Here is a 22,445-nt window from a genome sequence, read left to right on the forward strand (position 1 = left end):
GAGTCATCTCGAAGTGCATGTGTAGTCAGTAGGTCATTTATAATAATCTGTCTTTCTCAGATTATTGCTAACCAAGGAAGCTTGGGTGACCAGCACAAATGCATAGCCAGACTTTTTGATAAGCAAACCTGAGTGAGCTGAATCCCTCTCTGCGGTGCTGGTGCCTGAGGAACGCCGCCGCCTCCTTTCTGCAGAGCGGTGTCGAGATCTCCCGCTGTTGTTTTTATGCAGGATGTTGTGCGCCTCGTATTCGTTGGGCCCCAGCTTGCGGAAGATGTGGTGAACAGGCTGCTGGTTTAGAGGGGAACCCGTACCGAGGAGCAGCTGAAATCCCGAGGGAACGGCAGGAAGATATGCCAGGGGAGGTTTAGGTTGGACATTAGGAAAAGGTTCTTCACCCAGAGGGTGGTGGAGCACTGGAACAGGCTCCCCCGGGAGGCAGTCACGGCGCCAAGCCTGACAATATTCAAGAAGCATTTGGATGATGCCCTCAGACATACGGTGTGATTTTGGGGTTGTCCTATGCAGGGACAGGAGTTGGACTCGATGATCCTTGTGGGTCCCTTCCAAGTCAGGACATTCTATGATTCTCAGACAGACATGGACATACTGGGGAGAGTCCAGGGAGGGACTACAAAGGAAGGTGATGAAAGGACTGGAGCATATCTCCTATGAGGCAGGGCTGACAGAGCAGGTGATCGAGGGAGCTTACCTGCCACCGTGGGACACAGGCACTGACAGGCACGGATGGGGGCAGCAGCCTGTGTCACCCGCAGGGACCCCCGCAGCAGCCAGCACCACCCTGCCCCTTCCCTGGCTCCCCCCTCCAGCCCGCAGGCACATCCCACTCTGAATTTGCCAGCGCTTCACAGAAAGTGAGCCGCTCCCACAGCGGGGCTAGAAACAGGATTTATTTGGACTCTAGGAGCGATCTGTCTGGCCCCTCTCCCTCCCTTTTGTCTGCCCACGCTTGTCCTTCCCAGTGCCACCTCAAGGCCTCCTCACTGTGGCTGATGTGGTGGGCACCCTCAGCCCCTCCGCTCTCTTGCCACCCCTCTTCCCCCAGGGGCGACGGAGGGGAAAGAGGTGGTGTGGGACCAGGGCTCTGCGACACGTCTCGCTGTCTCCGGCTGTGGGCCATCTCCTGAAAGCCAGAATCCAGCGTCCACAGGATCTGCCTCCTGCTCCAGTGCAACATCTCGAGGGAGACTGCTGGGGAGGTGCTGGGTGCTGGTGCGGCTGCGCGAGGTGTGCTGGGCAGGGTGCTGTCCTGCAGGGCTGCCAGCCACCCCCCTCCCCAGGCACTGCTCGCTCTGATGGCCCCTCTGTGCCACGCTGGTCCCTGCAGCACTGCAGCCTCTTGGCATGGATGTGCAGCTCCAGGGTCTCGCACTGCTCCTCTGGCATGAACGTGGCCTCAGGGCTGTAGAAATACATGGGCACCGGGCGGGAACGCGGTGTTGTGGAGGCCACCGGGCAGGTGAGGGATGCCCCGCGCTGCTGCTGCGTGACCTGGTCCGGCTGGAAGAGGCACTGTGGTTTGAGGAAGTGGACACAGGCATGGCGTGGCCACGGGGGGCCAGTCCCAGCCCACAGGCATTTGGGCAGTGACTGATGCAGCATTTCCATGGGCTGCTGCACTGCCCCGCGCAGCCTTTGCAGCTTAATCTCCAGGCATTTCCTGGCAGCATGCACCCAGAGTTTGCTGTGCGCCTCCTGGCTCAGCTCCAGCTTTGAGATGACGGGCGCCGCAGCATTAGGTCGGCTCGTGTCCGCAAGGCTGGCCTCACACCCGCCCTGGGTGGTAGTGAAGCTGGTCTGAAGGCCAACACCTTCCTTTCGCAGGACTGAAGCTGATCCTGCTGCTGGTCCTTTTGCTGGTCCCACTGCCTTGTTGTCCAGCTTGGGAAGGGCTGGCAGGGCCAAGGATAAACCAAGAGGCCACAGGAACTCCTTGCTCTGCGGTACCCCCCTGTCTGGGCAAAGGAGGCTCTCCCATACAGTGTTCTCCAGTGCCAGTGCTTGGATGGAGGAGCAGATGCCACCATTGGCAGCGAGGGAAGAGTCCAGGTGCTGGTTGCTTGCAGAGAGGTCCGGGGCAGACGGCTGCTCGGTGGCTGACCTGGTGCCCACAGGGGACTTATATTGCTCCGGTGCTGTCACTCACTGCCACCGTCTCCAGCATCACCGACTCCATCTGTCACCCGGTGGGCACAGGGGAAGAGCACAGTGACCCCTGCCACCACCAGCCCCCAGGGCCCTGAGTGGCCCCGGGCCTGTTGGCGTCGCCTGGTGGTGAGCAGGACGGTCCCAGAAGCCAGGAGCAGGACGCTGAGGCCAAGGAGACAGCTGCTGTCACTCATCGCGCAGAGTCCGGCGTGGACACACCGAGACACACAGGGTGGTGGCGTGTGCGTTATAGGGACACTGAAGTGATGTCACAGCCCCGCAGGTGGGGACACCTCTGTGATGTCACAGCTCCACGGCCCCGGATCACACCTGGACAGCGCTCGCCCCCAGTACCAGCCCCATACTGGCCCAGGAGAGGGGCCCCACGGCTTCAGGCACGCTGCTGTGCACTGGCTGGGGCTGCCATTGCGGAGAGGTCAGGAACCACTCTCCTGCCTTCCCAGTTCCTGCCTGCACGTGTCGGAGAGGTCAGTCACTGCCCTGCCCGAAGAAGGGCAGAGGTTTGACCAGAAGTTTGAGAAACAAGAAAAAGTAGAGGAGCCTTTGGTGCAAGGTAATTTGCTTTAACTTTTGGTCAGCGCTGAAGTGGTCAGGCGGTTGGACTGGATGATCACTGTAGGTCCCTTCCACCTGCACTATTCTGTTCTGTTCTGTTCTATTCCACTCCACTCCACTCTACTCTGCTCTACTCTATTCAGGATCCGCCTGGAGATTAAGAGACTTGAGGAAAACTGCCTGAAGGTCGGTGACTGTGTGCGACCAAGGAACACAAGCTCCCTTGATCGTCAGCTCTCCCAGCCTTTCCTCGTAGGAGGGATGCTCCAGTCCCTTCAGCATCCTTGCAGCCCTGTGTTGGACTCTCTCCAGTATGTCCACGTCTCTCTTGTACTGGGGAGCCCAGTGCTGGACACACAACGCTTGCCAAATGGGGCTTTTTTTCCCCCAACGCCGGGGCTTGTGTCTTCTGGGTGTGGTCCCCAACAGCCCTGTGATGTCACCACAAAGCCATTGTGACGCCCCTGCTATCACTGCTTTTGAGGCGTGGAGCAGCCTTGTGCGTGGGGGACAGCCGTCTGCAGGTGGGGGGACGAAGGACCCCCATCCCGCGGGCTCCCTGCCGAGGGCGCAGAGAGGATCTGCCGGACGGGGACGCGGGCAGGGCCCGGGGCACTGGTCCCGACCTGCCGCGCCCCCACCCTTGTCCTGCCCTTGCTGGGAGGCCAGGAACCGCTTTCCTGCCTTCCCAATCCCTGCCTGCACGTGTCGGAGAGGTCGGTCACCGCCCCGCCTGCAGAGCAGGAGCACACAGAGCACCGCTTTGGTGCTCGACTTCTTCAGCTTTGCTGCTTCCTGCAGGTTGCATCTCCAGGGCAGGTCACGAGCTTGGTATCTCTTTTGTTTGCAGCACAAGATGGTGTTGGAGGAGGACTTGGGAGAACAGGGCCCCTCTTCCCCTGCTGCCAGAGCCAGCCACGTGCCCCAGGCCACGCCGCTGGATGCCTCTGAGAACCCAGACTGCCTGATCTGCCTGGACACCATCAAAAACGAAGCCTGCGTGATCTGGTGCAGGCACCGTTTCTGTTTTCCCTGCATAGAAGAGTGGGTCCACAGAAGAGCCGTGTGCCCAAACTGCCAGCAGCCTGTTCACCACATCTTCCGCAAGCTGGGGCCCAACGAATACGAGGTGCACAACATCCCGTACAACAACAGCGGGAGATCTCGACACCACAATGCAGAAAGGAGGCGGTGGCGTTCCTCAGGCCACCAGCACCGCAGATCTTCCAGGAGAAACCGTGGCAGTGGCCATGCCGGGGCCCCAGAGAGGGTCCGAAGCAGGTCCCCAAGGCAGCACCACGATGGCCACAGATGGCCTCAGCACGGCCGGGGCTACGACTCCACAAGAAGCAGGAGGCGGCAGCGGAGCAGGGCTCGGGATGCTGCTCGTGATGAGGGCCAAGCTCCAAGGCCCGAACAGGACATCCCGGCCTCCCCGGGGAGGAGCGAGCATCGCCAGCGGGCAGGCCGGCATTCCTCCAGGGACCGGCACGTGACAAGGAGCCGATCCCGCCGGAGATCCCGCAGCAGCAGGGACCGCGCTCAGTGGGAGCACTCCCGCGGCCACCACAGCACGCAGCAGTGGCAGAGCAGGGACAGGGAGCATCCCCGTGCCACGGAGAGGCAACGGAGCAGGTCCCCCAGGCGAGGCCAGGAAGCCCACACGAGGCACCCGGACACCGCGGCCCATGGCTCCTCTGCAAGGCGGAGGCAGTGGAGGAGCAGGGATGCTGGTGAGGGCCGAGCTCCAAGGCCAGAACGGGATGTCCCGGCCGCCCCGGGGAGGAGCGAGCACCGCCAGCGGGAAGGCCGGCATTCCTCCAGGCAACGGCCTGCGACAAGGAGCCATTCCCGCCGGAGATCCCGCAGCACCGGGAGTCAAGCCCAGCAGAGGAGGAGGGATCGGGATGAGGGGCGAGCTCGAAGCCCTGAACTGGACCTCCCGTCTTCCTCTGGGAGAAGAGAGCGCCGTCAGCGGGGAGGCCGCCATTCCTCCAGAGAAGGGCGTGCAGCAAGGAGCCGATCCCGATGGAGGTCCCGCAGCCCTGCCGGGCGCAGGATCCGGTAGCACACCCTACCTAGTAGGGAAACGCAACGCTCGCTCCTTGACCGTCGCCTGCCAAGGCAGTGCAATGAGCCCGGGGACACAGAAGGCCCTTGAGGTGGTGGCTGTGCTGCTGCTGGGGGGCACGCGGGCAGACGGTGGCAGCGGGACAGTGGCAACGTGGGTTGTCTCCGACTCTGGCAGTGGCACCAAACAGGATCAAGCCAGCCCGATTGCTCCTGCTGAGGAATGAAAATGCATGGGAGAAAGCCCTCCTGTCGTCTCCTCTTGTGGCAAATCACGGACTTGAGGAGGTGGGAAGGGACCTCTGGAGATCATCTAGTCCAAGCCCACTGCTCGGGCTGCATCCCGTCAGGCTTTGATGACCTCGAAGGATGGAGCCTCCAGAACCCCTCTGGGCAACTTGTTCCAGGGCTTGACCTCCTTGCAAATAAACAAGTTTTGTATTACGCTTAGCAAGAGGTTCCTGTATTTCAGTTTGTGCCTTTTGATGCATCTCAGGAACCTTCGTGGGTATTTTGAAATGGCCTGGCCCCCAGGTGTGCCTTGGGTTGCTCTCCTCAGGCCCCATCATTTTCCGCCGGTGCTCCCCATTGGCCCTGTCATGTACCTCTGTGGACCAGGCACGGAGCTGAGGGGCTCCCCACCTCCCCACGTCAGCTCTTCACCTCTCAGCTCCCTAGGCTTCCGTGGCTGAAAGCAATTCATACGTATTCTTTTGCTTTCCCTCCGATTTTCAGGGAAAAAGTGCTGGGGAGAGCTGATACCCGTAAATCTCATTTTTTCAGCAGAGCCATGGCTTGGTACAGCAGCAGTTTCCACAAACAAACAAGGTGCTGGCTGCTGCCGTCGCTGGCTGGATGAGCCCGGCAGCACTGCCTGCAGCAGGGTCTGCGGGCCAAAACTTGCTCTTTGCTTCAGTCCCAGCTGTCACCTAGTCCCTGCCCTCAAGTGCCAGGCTTTGGAATCACCCCGTTAACGTACACGTTAATGTCCCATTAATCCATAACTTGGGTTATCAGAGTAGTATATTCTGCCTAAAATCACATTCAGCATGTGGGACATCTGTTTTGCCTCTGGGTATGTTTTCTGCTGGATAGAAGGCGGCTGGTCACACTGGATCCCTCTTGCACTGCAAGAAATAATTGGGGAAAAAAACCATAAAATTGAACAAATGGTGAAAAGCGGTGGCTGGGGCACACAGGAGCTCAGTGCCGAGCGCTGGAGTTTGTATTCCAAGGTGGGCGATCATCCTGCCTGTCCCCACCATGCTCTGTTAGAGCCGCTCCTTTGCTTGATCAAGTCTATTTTTCTTCCACAGAAACCTGCTTCCAATGGACCTGGAATTCACCCTATTTTCTGATTATCCTCAAAGTCGGGCTCTTGCTACCAGAGACGCTCCTGGGGGCCCATACCCACAGCATCAGATGAAAGACACCGACAGCGCTTGGCACATGTCATGTCCATGCACATGAACAGAGCGATCATACTTGGTTTTCCCTGTATATACTTTTATCTTTAAATGGAAAACATCCCATCTGGTATAAGCCAATTTTCATTTATCTCCTATTCTGGAAAATCCGCTCTCTGGCCAAGGCAGCATCTTTGAGCGTGGTGCCAGGGACCTGGAAAGGCTGGATGTGCCCACCTAAACACACACACACACACTTCACTGGGAAAACCCTGGAAAGATACAGGTCAACATTCTGCGTGGATGTATGTTTGTGCCAAAGCTGTATTTCTGCTATTTTAGAATAACAGTGAATAATAAGACTCAAACAATTTCTGCTGAAATAAAAAAAAAAAAAAAAAAAAAAAGGTTCTTGGAACAGTGCAAACAGGCTGAAACAGTCTCAAGGAAGAGCGAGCACATGTGGCCAGTGCTGCTCTGAAAGAGGTCAACTGTCCAAAAGCTGCAGCAGTCCGTGGATTTAGGAGGTCTTTACAAACACCGGCACCTCTGCGAGGCTGGCGGAATAATTCCTGAGGAGAGTGCCTCCGTCGAACACGCGGGCAGTGTTGGTGTCCATCCATAGGTGCCCTTCTCCAGGCAGGTAGATATCTCTCCATGTTTGTCCCTTTTCTGTTATTGGGGCAACCAGGACCTGCAGTGAAAAAAAGAAAGAAAAAAGAAACTTAGGACACGGAGGCTTAGTCAGGACATACCGCTAGCTGCGCCAAGCGAACCACGAGGCTGACGGGAGAAGTGAGCAACCACAGAGATCAGAAGTTTGGCTCCTGAGAATATCCATCCACGCAAGCAGCTGAGGCCAAAGTTGATAAGTGCAAGATTTCCTATGAAAAAAGTGAGAAAAGATGATGCAGTGGCCGTCGGTTGGCCGGGATTGGGATCATCCCTGCCTGCAGTAGCCCCTAGAGTCTAACTCACTCATATTTAAGACCAGAACTAAAAAAGAAAAAAAAAAAAGCAAACAAAAAACCCCCAAACCATCAGAAATCTGTGTTTCCTACAGATCCAAGCTCCTCCTTCTAGGCTGAGCAGCACAGAGTGGGTGCAGGCAGAGCAGGAGCACGGGCTGGCCAGCAAGTCCCAGGCGCTGCCGGTGGGTTCAGGCTCACACAAAGCAGCTCCTGGGGACGTTTGACGGGATTGCAGTGGGAACTGGTGGCACTAAGCCAGGGCGAGAGACGTCCCCGAGCCACGCAGGGGATGTGTGGCAGAGTTGGGAATTTCTCTTTTCTCCCATGACTCTGTACTTGAGATCTGGTTCAGGCAGAGCCTTTGATACGACTTAATCAATGAAGTCAAATATAATCTGGTACGGCACCAAGCAGAAACTTGCATTTCAATTAGAAATGAACACGTTATGGGGTGGGAGAACAGCGTTAACTGCAGGATGCTAGAAAAGAGAGCTTCAAAAGCCCTCTGCCCGGGGCTGCTCTCCAGGCGACTTAACCCTCCCTTCCCAGCTTTCCTGTCCTGCATTTCGGAGAAGGATTTTGTGTTTCAGCCTCCCAGACTAATTAAGTGTTGCAGGTTACATAAACTCTAGGGAAAAACTCATGTTCAAAATAGTTTATATCGTGTTGTATATCTCAAGCAACAATCACAATTGATTTATCGTTCTATGGACTCAAGGCTCCTTTGGAGATTCAAGAGATTAGCTGCCCGGTGCCCTCTAACCATCATGAAAAATCTCAGCCGGCAGCCTTGGCATATAGGTAATTGCATTTAAAAAAAGAGCATAAAAAAATAAAAGCATGAAAAGGTTTGCTTTTGGGTCACAAATCAGTGAGCCCCGTTCAGAGAGGAGGCATAAGGAGAAGTGTGCTCTGCTCGCTCCTCCCCAATGCCCGAGTCAAGGTCATCCAGTCTCCAAAGAATGCTAGAGAGAACTGTTTTTTCTTCATTTATATGAAAAGAAACCTTTTACATGACTGAAGTTCTCCAGTTGGTGATGGTGGTATGAGGAGAGGGGTCCCTGGGGTCATTTCTCTCCCTACTGAAAAAGAAAAAGCAGCTTCCAGTATTCTGAGGATATTTACTCCTGATAAATTATTTCACTTCAGAAACTGAAAGAGGTTTCCAGGGCCCTAAAATTAAGAGTTTCACAAGAAAAACAAAGCTTTGCTGAAAAACAAACAAACAAAACCAACCAAACACAAAACAAACCACAGAACCAGCTGCTTTGGCTTAAATTTAAATCTGCTTCAACACCGAGGCTTTGATTTGTATTTGTTCAGGTTCACATGATGATGAAGAAAGAGGAGATGATAGGAAAAAAATTAAAATGCTAGAAAGGCCGTTAAAGAAAAGAAAGGCTAAACAGTGAAAACAGAGTATGAAGTTTACAGATCAGTCACTCCTAAACCCATTTCTGAAGGTCCTGGTCAACAGCAGAGAGCAAGTGCTTGGGACTCATCCCTGCGTGATGCTCCTCAGGCTGCCCGGCAGCATCGTCCCAGGGAGACACTGGGGTGTCCAGCACAGTTTGGGGGACGCTCTCAGACCCTCTTGGCCTTCATAAATATATTTGGCAGGAAGACCTGGATTCTTGCAGCGTCCGCTCTTGCCAGGCGGACGGCAGCGACAAGCAGCGATGCTGCGGCACAGCCGCAAAACAGCACGTGCCAGCGCAGTTTGCTGAATCAGTGCAACTTGTCTCTTTGCTATTATATTTGAGCATGCTTTGCTGGAAGGATTCGATAGCAATCGGCTCCAATTCCCTTTCCCTGTAGTGGAAATTTGCTCATGAGTGATGCTGGAATATGGCTGTGCAGTGTTAAATCCCATTTCAGGACCTCTGGTCACGGATCAGAAACTCCCCGGCCGCGGCAGTCCCACGCCACCACCTCTCAAACCGCTTGCACAAGCCCAAAGTTGGTGCTGTCCCATCTGCTCAAAGGCAGCAGAGGGAGATCGGCTGCCCTTCACAGCCAGCAAAAATCTGACATAAAAACTGTTTCTTGAGCACTCTTGCTAATTTGACAGATATATCATCCGGCCTGATTCAGGTTGAGCGTATGCTGCCAAGTGATCCGGATTAACGAGACCTGGAAGTAATGAGTGTACAAATCGCAGCCTGAAGATCAGATTTCAAAGCAGGGCTATCTTCCCAGCCCAGAGGTACCCCCCGAAAAGCCTGGGGTGCGACTCAGGAGGGAAAGGCTTCAGCAACAGCACAAAGCCAGGTTCATCGGCACCCCGCAGCAGCCGCTCGCGCTGAGGGATGATGTTCAAAAGGTTTATCCCAGTGTCCTAACACTCGTTCTTGCCTCGGACCATACCGGGACAGAATCGCCCTGTGTATTTTCCAGTAATCTATTATTGGTGATGCTCCAAATTGCACCAAAGCCATTTTTGGAGTGCATTTCTATTCTTCCACCTTCCAAAAACCAGCTTGGAAGTCAAAACATCCCCCGTCTGGGCTCTCCCACCACAAGCTCAGGCTCTTGCACGGACGGGGGAGGAATAAAAACCAAAGTCAGACAAGCTTTTTGCCAGCCTCACATCATGCTTTATCAGAAATGCTTGGCCCTGACAAGTTTATGGAGCAGACATCACATTTTACCGTATTTTAGGAGCTTTCAGCCAAGCCATAACTTTGTGCCTCCTGGGAGATAGGACTGAAGCGGCTCCAAACTTTTCCCCCCCTCTCCGTGTTTGCGATATTTTGCTGGGAATCTCGCCTCACTAACGCAGACCACATTTCTGCCTTGGCCAATTCAATTGCATCAGGGATTTTTCAGTTCAAGTGATTTTGGGGGAAAGAATTAAGCTCTAGCTTGCTCCCAGTTATAACCAGTTACCACCATTACTGCCCAGACGTGTGCTCTGCAGCACGCTGGGGCAGCAGAAACGCCTCGGATCCCTCCAGCCTCTGTGCTTGCACAAAACCGCTCTCAAATTCATTTGTGCCAAGGATTTGTATTTTAAAAACATCCCACCTGGTTATTTGAGCTCTCTACTTTTTAAGCAGCAGCAGAAAGACATTTTAGCAATCTTCTGCAGTGAAAGTGCCCTTTAAAAAAAAAAAAAAGCCCTATAAATTGAAACTGCAGAATTTGTGGTAAGAAACTGAAGCTTGGAAATCAGGTGTTGCAATATCTGTTGGAGGCTGCAAGCAGAGCCTGAAAAGATAACTCTGCGGCACAAGATGCTTTTGTATTAAAACAAGAAACAAACTCCTATTGAGCTTTGCTTTGGGGTTTGGATATTTAGGGAGACGATGTCGTCATCGTTAACAGCATCCCCACGTAGAGACAGCCCAACACGCTGCAAAATGAATGCGGTAGCATGGACAGAGGATTATGCTTTTAATGAAAAAAGAAGAACCAAACCTGTAGGAACTACCGAAATCTTGAGCTCTGGGATCCTGCACCCAGGCAAGGCAGGAGGACAGAGATAATGTGATGCCACCGCACAAAAAAACTGTCTTCACAAAATGGGAGGGTGAGGCACAATTTTGTTTAAGAAAAGTCTTTTTCAGAAGGCCTGAATTGCCTTTCTAAGGCTTTTTTTGATTTAAAGCGGCCATAAATCACACCATACATCATGCCGTCTGTGTGCTAAAACGAACATTTCACAAGCTGTAACGGGAAGAGGGATGCATTTGCAGGGAGGGCGGCAGGAGAAGCTCCCCCCTACACAAGCCACAACCGAAGCGTGACACCACCAGACTCGCAGGGAGTATTTACAGCTGAAATCACCGAAATCTGAACAAGCAGGGGGAAAAAGAAAACTGGGGGGAAACAGATGCCAGCCACATTTAGATCTCTACTAGGAAAACGGATAAACACATCAATCCATCTTCAACGTGCCACGGATCTCCACAGCATTTGCCTAACTTGCTGTGGCCTTATGAATTAGATGGGCTCAGATCTGATGGGCTCCATTCACAACACCCCGATGGGCTGAATAAATCCTCACTATAGCTGCCAGCGGGGTAAAATGTGGATTCAAGTGAGTAAATCCCATAGGCAACACGTGGATGGGTGAGCTCAACTGGGACATTGACGTGAGCCTGAAGTGGGGCCCCAGGGTCTGTGCTCGCTGATGCTCCCCTCTGTTCTGGGTTGCGTTTGATTAGGATCGAAAAACCCCAGAGCGGGGCTAGAGGGGACCAGGGAGCCGCACGTTGTGCTGCTCCTTGGCTATCGCGGGCTGCAGCTCCAAGTAACAGCCCGAAAAGAGGGGGAAACGAGCAACGCTGGCCGTCAGGAGGTGTCTTCCGGCAGAAAGGACTGAAAACCACCCTGATATTAAAAAATGAAAGAAAAGAAAAAGGTCTTGTTGACTCTTCATTTTGAATAACTTGCAAACCTGAAGGAGCCAACAGGGTCCCATCAGCCCTTTGGTTTCATGCAGCCGCTTCACCAGCGCTGCATTCGGGTAGGATGCAAGGATGGGCGAGCGCAGGGGCCGCCGTGTTTGCCCCCAGTTACCCTCTGAGGGCATTCGGTCCCCGCATTTCCTACCTCATCTCCAAGGAGAAATTCATCCTCTACGGTAAAAGCGGCTGGATCTGTGGGACTGAGCCACCACGCCGGCCGGAAGATGGGGTACCCCAAGCGACGCCATTCCTCACCGTATTTTATGAGGAGTGGCACAACGAAGTCCCGGTGCCTCTGTATGCATTGCCGGGTAAGATTCAGGACCTGCAGGGTGGGAGAAGAAAAAGAAAGCCATGACAAGTCCTTCATCCAATAAACTGCAAAGCAAGCAGAAAAAAAGAAAAATATATATATATTCCCTTGGGAAGAGAGATTACTGAATTGCAATGTCCAGATCAAGTTATGGCAGCTAACAAGGTGCAAACAGGGTTGATACAGTGGATTAATTCCCATTTAGATGTGAAGGCTGGGGACAGCGGCTGGCAGGTGATGGCCGCTGGGCTGTTGATGTCTTTAACCAAAGCAATGAGCTCTTTTGCTGCTGGCAAAGAGATTTAATGACATTTCCCCCTGTGCCCCCGATTTTAAGAATCGCTCTCCCCTTTTATTGCCCTAAAGACGACATCCCTGGGAAAATGCCTCCAACTGTTTAAAAAGATTTTGAATGTGAATCTGCAGGTTCACTCTACCACAGATATTAACTGTTTGATCGAACTATAATTAAACAACTCCGGCAGCAAAAGGGAGGGAGACACGGGACGATTGCTGTCATTTCTGCAGGCGTTGCAGGTGCCGGCCCTGTGGTTGCACAAAGCCGTGAAGTATAAAGCCACAAACACGTTGATTTTGCAGCAAAAATGCTGCTGAGAGCACACAGCGACCTGGTTGCTGGGGCAGGGAGGAGAATTTTGTGGGCAGCAAGAACAGGACAGTGGTTTTTAGCCTCAGCTTTCCCCGATAGGGACCTTAATGGCTTTGGGGGGTTTTTGTCATATAAGGGGCACTGTGTCCTCCTCTGCGGGCACGGGGGTACGTACCCAGGCGTCGCAGCAGAGCCAGGGCGGGGTGCTGAAGGCCATCACGGGGAGAAACGTCACGATCTGCAGCCACCGCACGTACAGCTCCGGGTCCCCGGGGGCGTCACCGGCCAGGCTCCCTCCTGCCCGGGACAAGGAGCTGAGTGAAGCTGCTCGGGGGCATCGCCTCGCGGGATGAGTCCCAAGCGACCTGCTCTCCACGTTGCCCATTGCAAAAAGGAGCCCAATTCTCCCCACCCATATTTTTCTTCCTTGGGCACCATCAGCAAATGGCAATCAGACGTCCATCTCTGGCCATTTTAGGACCAGACATACTAGGGATGATGTCTGAGGAGTTTCTACGTTTTAGAATTGTAAATCCCCCATTGTAAAAAGGGATTTCTCTCCTGCAAAGTGTTGGGAAAAACGCTGGACTCTCCCGCCACTTTGATGTGCAAAGACGAAGCATCACAGGAAAAAACTCATTATGAATTTGAAGGGATCCAAATTACAGGAAAAGTGGTGGAAAAGCAGAGTATTGCCAACTAATTAATCAGAAACATGTCATGGAAGGGGATTCCGATTCCCCTCTGAAACACCAGAGAGGGGCTTGGGAAGGACAGGAGAGGATGGGATGGGACAGGGAAATGAAGCCCTTGGGGCTGGGTCGTCCCTAGGAGCCGGAGCGTCCCTAGGAGCCATCACTCTGAAAATCCAGCACAGCTTCCCCTAGAAATGGCACAAAAACCCCCAACGCCAAGGGCTGGCCCAAGCCATCCGCAAAGCCCCGTTTCCTCAGAGGCTTCGCCCATCCCGAGCGGCGGGGACGCAGCCCGATGGGCCGCTCGCCCCCGCAGCAAACGCCACCGGCCGCGAGCCCCGCCGCGCAGGGCGAGCTGCTCTCCCCTCCAGCTCGCCTGAAAGAAGCCAAGGGATTCAGCATCTCTTCGGGGAGGGAACTGGCATGCTGTGACTGCCTAAGCCTTGTTTTCTAAGGAAAACTGGCTAAAAATAGAGGCCAAATTGAAAAAAAATTCTCAACAACCCCCTTTTTCCGGGCTGTCTTTGCAGCTCCGCGCTCTGGGTCTGACACTTCACGTGCAGCCTCTGGTGGTTTGGGGCATGTTTTAAACACAAATAACCCGGTCACCTCCAAGACAAGGGGGAAAACGAACTGCTTGGCCCCAATTAAAGAATTGTTTCTCAACTTTTATACTGTTTTTATTTAAGGATTTCTCAAGCCATTGTGCTTTGGAGCAGAAACGCAAACTTGGAGCAGGGCTGCTGGTGTTTTAGGAACATCTGCGTCCCAGCCAGGAGCGCGAGCGTGCCATTCCCTGCCTGCGGGCTCCCTCCTTGCTTTCGCGGGGGGGGTTTTAGCTCAAGCAGAGCTGCGAGAGGTGGCGGGCCGCCCTCCGCCCGCGGTTAAGGAGCTCTGCAAAGGGCGTCCCCAGAGACCCGGCTGCTTCTGGGGCTGCCTGATAAAATTTACAGCATGTTTTTTTGTTTGCAATTCCTCAGTCGATTCCCTAGTAACATTCAACCCAATCAAGTCGGCACAGCAGAAAACTGGGTACCGGGAGCAAAGTGCTTCAAGCCTTCATATAGCACACCTACGCCAGACAGCGCCAACGCACCTCCCGCGCTCCTCTCGCCTGAACAACTGCTGCAAAAGTCTCTGCAGAAAAGCCAGAAACAGGGGGAAAAACAGAAAAGAAATTATTACCTACTGCATCAGGGATGAAGAAGTTGTAGCCCAAGAGGCTGTAGTGCAGCACGGAGGGAATGACCCCCTTCAGCCCAGCGTGGCTCCAGTCGGAGCGCAGCGGGCTCATCTGGATGAAGAGCGGTAGATGGCTGGATCTGGGGACACAAGCACAAACCCAGCGTTTTTAGATGGCTCACAGGAGCCAAAGCTCTCCGGTGCCCGGCTGCCTTGGCAGTCGCTGTGGTCAGATACGGGTTTCTCCAACCACTTGGCACCTCTGTTGGAGGGAAATCAGTGCTCCCCAATACCGCTCCCACCCACTGCGCCTGCCCTGCCGAGTTTGGCAACCCTAGTCCCCCTCCTTCTCCCCAAATCCTCCATTCAAAGCTTTCCTTCTCCTGGCTTGATCTGACGAAGACCACAAGTTGGTGGCCCACCTTGATGGCAGCACAGCCACACTCTGGGCTGTAGCCATCTTCTTGCTACTTCTCGTGTGGCAACACCGAGGCTGGTGGGAAAACGCTTGCAAAAGACACTCCCGTGGCACCGGCCGGGGCACCCCAACAGCACCCTCAGCCCCGGGCCCATGCGGTGCCCCAAACCCGAAGCACGACCCTCCTTGTGACACGGGTGGCCCAGGGGCACGTCCCACAGGGAGGATTTCTCCTCCCGGCTTTCATTTGTGCTCATCTGTTTCGCACTGAGCAGCCGTCATTCCTGACGGCAGATTTAGCTATCTGCCAGAGGAAAACATTATTTTCCCTGGGGCGGTTTGGTTTTTTTTCCAGTAGCATTTCTATGCCTTGGGTTTACTTGTGGGGGCAGGGGATCATGTCACCGTGCAGCCTGGTGCAGGAGACAGTGTTTCTGGAGGAGAAAAAGGGTCAAATCTGGACCTTCATGATGAGCTTTGGCTTGAAAAACGGTCTGGAGCTCATCTAACCAAGGGGGATTTTTGGTCTGAGCCTGCTTGCTTCTAGTGTTTGGTTTCCTCCTTAACCTCCCACCCGTTTGCTGACTCCCCAAAGGTCTCCCAGGGAGATTTTTTCATCTTTGGAGGTGGTAAGGCTGATGAGATGGGTTAATGAAACACTTCTGGTATGGAAGCTGCCCACCAGGAAAGGTATGATCCTGGACAGACTGAAAAATGGTTAGAAAAAGGGCTATTTCCACCACTCTGGTTTTGCAGATGGCTGAGTAAGAGCCCGTCACCACCTCGGCATGTGCAACTTTGCTTTTTCTTTGAAAATGAACCATTTTGAAGTTGCCTTCTAATGCAATTTACCATCAGTGCCTGATCCACAACGTAAGTCATTTTGCAAACAGCCTGCATATCCCTTTGCATCTGCCAGACATAAAACCAATGGGAAAAAAGAAACGTAATAGTTTTCAGGACCTCCAACCAAAGGGTCTCGAGGCATGTCACAACTGCTAATTAATAGGTTAATCCTGTGGTGGGCTGTGCAAGCATGAAAAGTCAGAAAGCTACAGTCGTTTGGCACCACAGGCAACTACCAACACAGGGATTTGGCCAAGACTCCAGGGTTCACCTCCTGCAGGAGAGGCAGCGACCTGACGCTTGAATGGCCATCAATGACAAGATGCATTCTTATTGTATCTGGCATTAACGCATTTAAGCATTTTTATGCTCCAAGACCTTAAAAAAAAAAAAAATTAAAATGCTCCGAAAGAGAGAGGAAAAAGAGATATGAGAGTGACCCCTCGCTCCCTATTGCCCTAGACCACCTCCACGCTGCTTCCCTGGGTGCTGAGTGGTGTCTCAGCACCCACGGGCATTTTTAAAGCATCACCTCGACCATCTCCCCAAGCAGCTCACGCAGCCGTCGGCTCCAGCAAAGCCTCTCCTCCTTGCCACCCACCTGGCACCGGCGCTGATGACAGTGGCATTTCCCAGCGTTGCCAGCGCCGCCGCCAGTGCCCCCGTGTATCGGTCGCCCGCCAGCTCGGCGGGAGGCGGGACGGCTTGCTCCAGGAAGGCATTGCCCTCGGCGCCCTCGAAGACCACGTACGCGGCCCCCAGCGCCTGCTGCAGGCGCCGGGCTCGTGCCAGGTACCAGCTCAGCGCCGCCTCGCTGGTGACGTTCAGGCGGGCGCAAAGCCGCCCCTTCCAGGTGGTCAGCAGCGGGATCTGCGGCAGAGGAGGAGAGCTTCTGTCAGACCCCTAAACCACCCCACCAACCCCGGGGAGCGAGGCTGGAGGGTGCCTGCTCTGCCCTCGTCCTGCCCTGCCGCAGTTTGCACCGTCGCGGTGCAACGCATGAAAGTGTCAACCCTCCCTCAACCCCCCCCCCCCCCCCCCAAATCCCTGAGTTGATGGCAAATTGGCATATCATTAAAGTGACTGCAAAAAAGGGAATTGGAGGGATTTTCTGAACACTGGCAACTTTTTAAAATATCTTTTGGAAAGGGAAATTTGAAAGCTGCTTCCTTATAAAACAGGAGACAAGCTGCTCCCTCAGGCATCGCTTTGCACCCGTAGGGTTTGCCCCCAGCACGGGAGGATCAGGTTGTGCCCCTCTGTGGGCATTCGTTCAGCTTTAATTTTGATTTCAGGTTGAGCAGCAGGTTCAGGGGCTGGCGGAGGGTCTCGTACCGAGCAGCCCCCGAACCGGGGCTGCAGGCTCAGCCAGTAGCTCGCCGCCTCGCCGTCCCGCAGCGAGCGCAGGAAGAGCGGGGAGGCGATGCTGGTGTACGGGGACAGCGTGATGGAGAGCTGCAGCGGTTTTATCAGGGAAGGGTCCCAGGCGCGGGGCGAGTCGTGCCTCTTCCTCCGCTCCGAGGGCACGTGGTCCTGCGGGGAAGGAAAGGCAGAAAAAGGTGTTTTGTAGGAGTGGCAAAGCCACCGAGCACCGGCTGCTCGGTGTCACCGCCTGCACGGGGAAACCCCAAACGGAGCATCGCTTCTCAGGGAGGGGAGGCTCACCCCCCCCCCCACAAAATGGGTGCGTTTGCATTTTACACGTAAGGATTTAACGGTGCTGAGAGCAGGGCCGATGGCAGCTCTCCGATTGCCTTTCGAGCCCAAAGGCCGGCAGGACTGGACGTACCGCGGCGGCAAGGACGGCGGTGCAGTGCTCCCCCAGGGCCAGGACCCCCTCCTGAAGACGATGCCGCTTCAGCCTCTTGGCCAGCGACCTCAAACCTCGTTTTATCTTGGCAGCCGAACCCGCTGGGCCGTAATACCGCCAGATCGGAGACCTGCGTGGTGGAAAGAGCCGGGAGGGTTTGCACCTTGTGCCGGCACGAGATGCTCGGGACAGCGACCGGGACAAGGGCCTGGAAAGCAGCCCGGTAGCCAGGCGGGAAGGAGCGTCTCACCCCAGGAGGGCCGTGTCCGGCAGCGCCCGCGCCTGCCCGGCGAGCTGGCTGCCCACGTGCCGCTGGGCGGCCGCGACGTCCGGGCTGACGCAGAGGAGGTAGCGCAGGGGCACCGCGGCTCTCCCCGCCGGCGTTTCCAGGCAGAAGTGCCGATTGCTCTCCAGCGAGAGGAAGAGGGGCACGTCGGGTGCCACTGTCACTGTCACTCCTTTGGGGAGAGAAGAGGAAAACGGTGTCTCGGCAGGCGCCTGGCTCCTCTCAGTCCTCGCACCGGTGGCCACAGGGACAGGGATGTGCGGGACATAGCCTAACTGGAACCAGGACCTCCCGGCTTGATCCCAGCCAGAGATCCGGCCGTGCAATCACATCCCCACTCACTGCTTCCACTATTCCCTTTTAAGCTCCAAAATGCCATTGAAGAGCTGGATTTGCTCCATTTCTTGCCCTTTTGCTCTGCATTCAGCTTAGGCAGTGCCTTCAGCTTCATCAATGCGGGGCAGCTGCGGATCAATTGATTAATTTGGGGAAATATCTGAACTTTGGCATTCTGCAGAATAAGCCAAATATCCACCCAAAAATGACAACAGCAACTAAACCCATGCCCGCATCCAGCACCCCATAGCAGTGTCGGGGACCCGCGAGCTCAGGGCGAAGCCACTGGCGTGGAGCTGGAGGATGCGGCAATGGACACAGATCTCTGCTTAAAAAAAGTACACCAAGAGCCTGGGATTTCCCTGGGGTGACTTGGGCCAACCCCATCCTCCCGGGCACGGACTTGTAAATGCAGCTCAGGTGCGCTGAGGTTTAATATCAGGGCCTTTTCCGCAGGGATGAGGCAGCGTGGGATCCGTCCCTTGCGTCCTGCTGCCAGTTGTCATTCGTTTATAGGATATTTTAATCTCGGAAACATCTACCCTGCTCTTAAACTAGTTGCTTTATAGATGGGGAGAGGGATGGAGACACACGGGGATTAAAGCAATAGGACGTTGGACAGGGAAGGATGCGATTACCTGTCGAGCCTAAAAAGTATCGCTCTGAAACAGGCCCGTAGCCAGCTGGGTTTTTGCTGAAGTCGCCGCTAACGAAGGGCTGCGCGTGGCTCTCGGCGCCGTTGAGCGGCCAGCGCTGGGCGCGGACGCTCGCCCCTCCGTACCAGGAGACGTTGGCCATGGAGAAGCAATCCTGCAGCCAAGAGAGCGTCATCAGAGGGTGAGAAATGCCGCGGGGGAGGACGAACATGCGAATAGTTGCATTTGGAGAGGCAAAACCCCTGCACGTGATTCCAGTGTTGTCAGAGCAGTCATGGGACAGGTCTTTTCCCATGAAGATAAATCCCAGTCCCATGAGATTTTCTGTTTTGTGCAAAAAGCAGTGGGTGCTCACTCTGCTTTCTGCCTCTGACCTGGTAGAAGATACTTGGGTTTAGAGTTTTTCCTCCACAAGAACAAGAGCTGGGCTTCCAGGTACAAAAAAAAATGCTGAAATTCTGTCTGACCACTTGATTTCTCAGCCTGCAGTTTATTAAAGTTATCAAATGGTGTAAGAGTAGGAGAGAAAAAAAATTGTAGCAGGATTCAGTAGTGCAAGTTATGCGCTTTGTTTACCTTGAAGAACAAAAAAGAGTCTTAACTTGCTAATTAAAGCCAAAGCCAACAATTTTTCTTCCTCTTCCCCTTACGCATCTGCCTGTGCCTGCGTTCAACACAGAGCCAGGCGGAGGAATATGAAAATCCCACCGTGGGAATAAAACCCCTATACCTTAAAAATTATGGTTTCCTTTAAAATAAAAAAAAGACAAGAAATCTTCCCCAAAGCCTGCCGGTTTCAGGTGAACTTAAATAAAATAAAACTGCCGTGAAGCAGCCTGGAGATCCAGGGGTAACCCATGCACGACACCCTGCGCCCCGGAGAGCCCGCCCGGTCACGCTTCTGCACCCAGCCGCAGTTATCGAACGTTAACGGGGCCTTGAGTTGCCGGTGAGAAGATGCTGAAAACCGCGTAAGCGAAGAGGCTTCGCGGGTGCGTGTCGCTGCAGGACAAGGGTGACGACGGAGGCGGAAAATTCAAGGCAGCGGCTTTAAAATGCAGCGACAGCGCTTTCACAAACCCACCTTGGAAAAAAAAATCTGTTTACTTCTTAAGAAATAAACCTCTCCTAGCTACTTTCTGCGGTGTTTCTGGGGTGAATTTACGACCTGAACTTGCAGCTATCCCCACCTGCGTGCACGCAGGGAGATTTTAACCCCGTTGTGAGCACTCATCCCAATAGCACCAGTGTCCCTGGGGTGACTGGTGGGCTTTCTGCTCTCTCCCAAGGCAAAGCCTCCCTCTTCCCTGGGGGCTAAAAATAAAAAGCACTTCCCTCAGCGAGACTGAATCAGTTTGGGTATTCAGGGCGCTTCTCCTAGGGCTGAGGGGCCAGCGGAGCAACGAGCCACCTCCAAGAGCTGCTGGTCCCGGGGCCACCCCCATCCCTGCCCGCCTCCTTTCAGAAACCATCGATTTTCGCTTCAAAGCCTCTAAAACTTCCCCCTTTCTGCCAAAGCGGGGGATCAGCAGGGCTTAGCGTCCCGCGTGACTTCCCACGCGGGGACGGGCTTCCCCGAAAGCCCGGGGGCTTGGGGCTGCGGGGGGAGGCTGGGACGGGCAGGGGGGGACCCAAGGGCCCCCCAGCTCCACACAAGTGACGTCGGCCCCGGTGCCGAGGCGCGGGCAGCGCTCCCGGAGCCCCGCGCTCGCTCCTGCCGCCGGGGTAACCTCTCTCGGTTCCGTCTGCCTGAGCCGTGGGGAGAGGAGATGTAAATTATTAAAGTGGAAACCCTGGAGGCTCCGATAGCTGTGCCAGGTGTCAGCTGAACTAGTTACACCAGCTGGGAACGAGGGGGGGAAAGCCTGTTCTTAACTCTTGAATTGCACTGGATCACGTTTTCCAATAGTTTGGTTTTGGGGTTTTTTTTGGTGTTTGGGTTTTTTTTTTTTTTTCTTTTTGAGGTAGGAAAAGACCTATTCTATCTTGCTCATCCTCCAGCTGCCCCAGACCGACATCAGCGAAGGAAAACCAGCCCCACGCACAGCGGTTGTGTTCAGGCAACACCTTCCACCGGCCCAAACCGATGTCAACAGGTGATTTACGGCTAAAGGGGAAAAATCCCCCGTCCCCGCAGGATCCCATCCCGCTCCTCGCCTGTCCCAAGGGCTCCCCACGTCAGGACACCATGATCTGATGGGGTTTTTCCTTCCCCTCCCTAAGGCTCATTTTCAGAGTCTGCTTTTATTTAACCGAGGGAGAAAACTGGGAAGGATATAAAAAAAACCCTCATAAATTTCTGCAGCAGCGGACATGGATTAATCCCATCCCGAGAGAGCTGCCACATTGTGTCTGTGGTTGGAAGAGACCTTTCGGAGCTCCTCGCCTTTCCTGCCAACATTGTGATCTTAAGCAGTTATTTATGCAGTCTCTGTATAAACACGGTTCTCCCACCCTGGGGTTACCAACGCGGCACCGGGAGGAGGTGGCTGTGGCCCCTCGGTGTTTTGAGGGCTCAGCATCAGAGCACGAGGCTTCCAAAGGGGCTTTTCCCATCTGGGACCCTCCAGCTACTGGAGGCTTTGGAAGATGGGGTGCCTCCGACCGTGGTGGAACCCCATAATCGTGCTGGGAAATTGTGCGTTCAGGCCAGATCCTCCCCGCTTTGGCCCGTTTTACCTCAAACGCCGCGGTTCAGAGAAGGGCACGGGGGTCCTCGTTACCTTCAGCATGACGTCGGGGCGCAGCGGGGTCCAGCGGACGCCGTAGCACTCGGTGGCAGGGGCTGGCGGGGGCTCGAGGGAGAGCCGGAGCTCGGCGTCCTCCTCCCAGGCGTAGCAGAACTGCCCGCCGTCGTGCCAGCAGCGGTCCCGTGGCGGAGGCGGCTCGGCAGCCGGCACGCCGCCCACCGCGATCACTGCCACCGTCCGCCCTGCCGGCAGCGCCCGCAGGAGCAGGGCACCCCGCCGGCGCTCCCACAGCATCCCACTAGCGTGGCCCCGCAGCACCCACTCCTCCGGTGACTGCTCCAGCGCCTGCCAGGAGATGATGCCGATGGTCATGGCGAAGAAGACGGCCACGCCGAGGCAGCCGACGGCACCTTTCCAGGGCTCCGTCATCTCCCTGAAGCCCGAGGTCCAAGCAGCATCGTGGATTTGGCCAGTGGAGCGGGTGAGTGGCATGGTGCGATCGCAGCGGGATGCTCCAGCTCCTCTTTCTCTCCCCTCTTGCAGGAGCACAGGAAAGAAAACCCTCTTCTTGGATTGCTCCAAAAGAATACTAAAAAAAAATTAAGCCGCAACTCTTTTCCCTTTGCAGTAATCCGAAGGTAAGGGAAATCTCTTTTGCAGCCTCCCTCTGCTCGCTGCTGCATGGGAAATCCCGCTGCCGGGCTCAGCGCTGGCTGCGATGGCAGCTCAACCGCCAGACCCTGTGCCGGGCGTCAGCTCAGCCCCTTGGCACGGCCGGCGGCATCCGCTCAGCGACGCCGTCCGGGGCCGCGGAGAAGCACACGCGTGGCCGAAAGCCGCGGGAGGGGAGACGGGGCAGCAGCCGACGGGGAGCGGAGCAGCGCTCGAGCCTCCGCAGAGCTTTGGGATTTTGCTTGGCGAAGCGGCGTAGCTTTGCTTCTCGGTTTGCAAAGCAGCAGTAAACAGCCTGGGGGGTGCAGAAAAAATATTGCAGGGGTG

The 22,445-nt window shown here is 54.9% G+C and overlaps 1 protein-coding gene across 1 annotated transcript; it reads right to left on the minus strand.

Annotated features, from left to right (window-relative positions):
* Positions 1–6,741: 6,741 nt before the first annotated feature.
* LOC309593061 (SITS-binding protein-like) lies at positions 6,742–21,938 on the minus strand (the record flags this gene model as incomplete). The annotated part of the gene is made up of 10 exons (XM_082317158.1): positions 6,742–6,915; positions 11,750–11,929; positions 12,703–12,824; positions 14,408–14,544; positions 16,270–16,538; positions 17,004–17,201; positions 17,458–17,608; positions 17,729–17,936; positions 18,739–18,910; positions 21,480–21,938. 10 exons carry the CDS (start codon positions 21,936–21,938, stop codon positions 6,742–6,744), a joined length of 2,070 nt encoding a protein of 689 aa, XP_082173284.1.
* Between the last annotated feature and the right edge of the window lie 507 nt (positions 21,939–22,445).

Source organism: Platalea leucorodia (genome assembly GCF_965183815.1).
Source record: "Platalea leucorodia genome assembly, chromosome: 7".
Taxonomy (NCBI): domain Eukaryota; kingdom Metazoa; phylum Chordata; class Aves; order Pelecaniformes; family Threskiornithidae; genus Platalea; species Platalea leucorodia.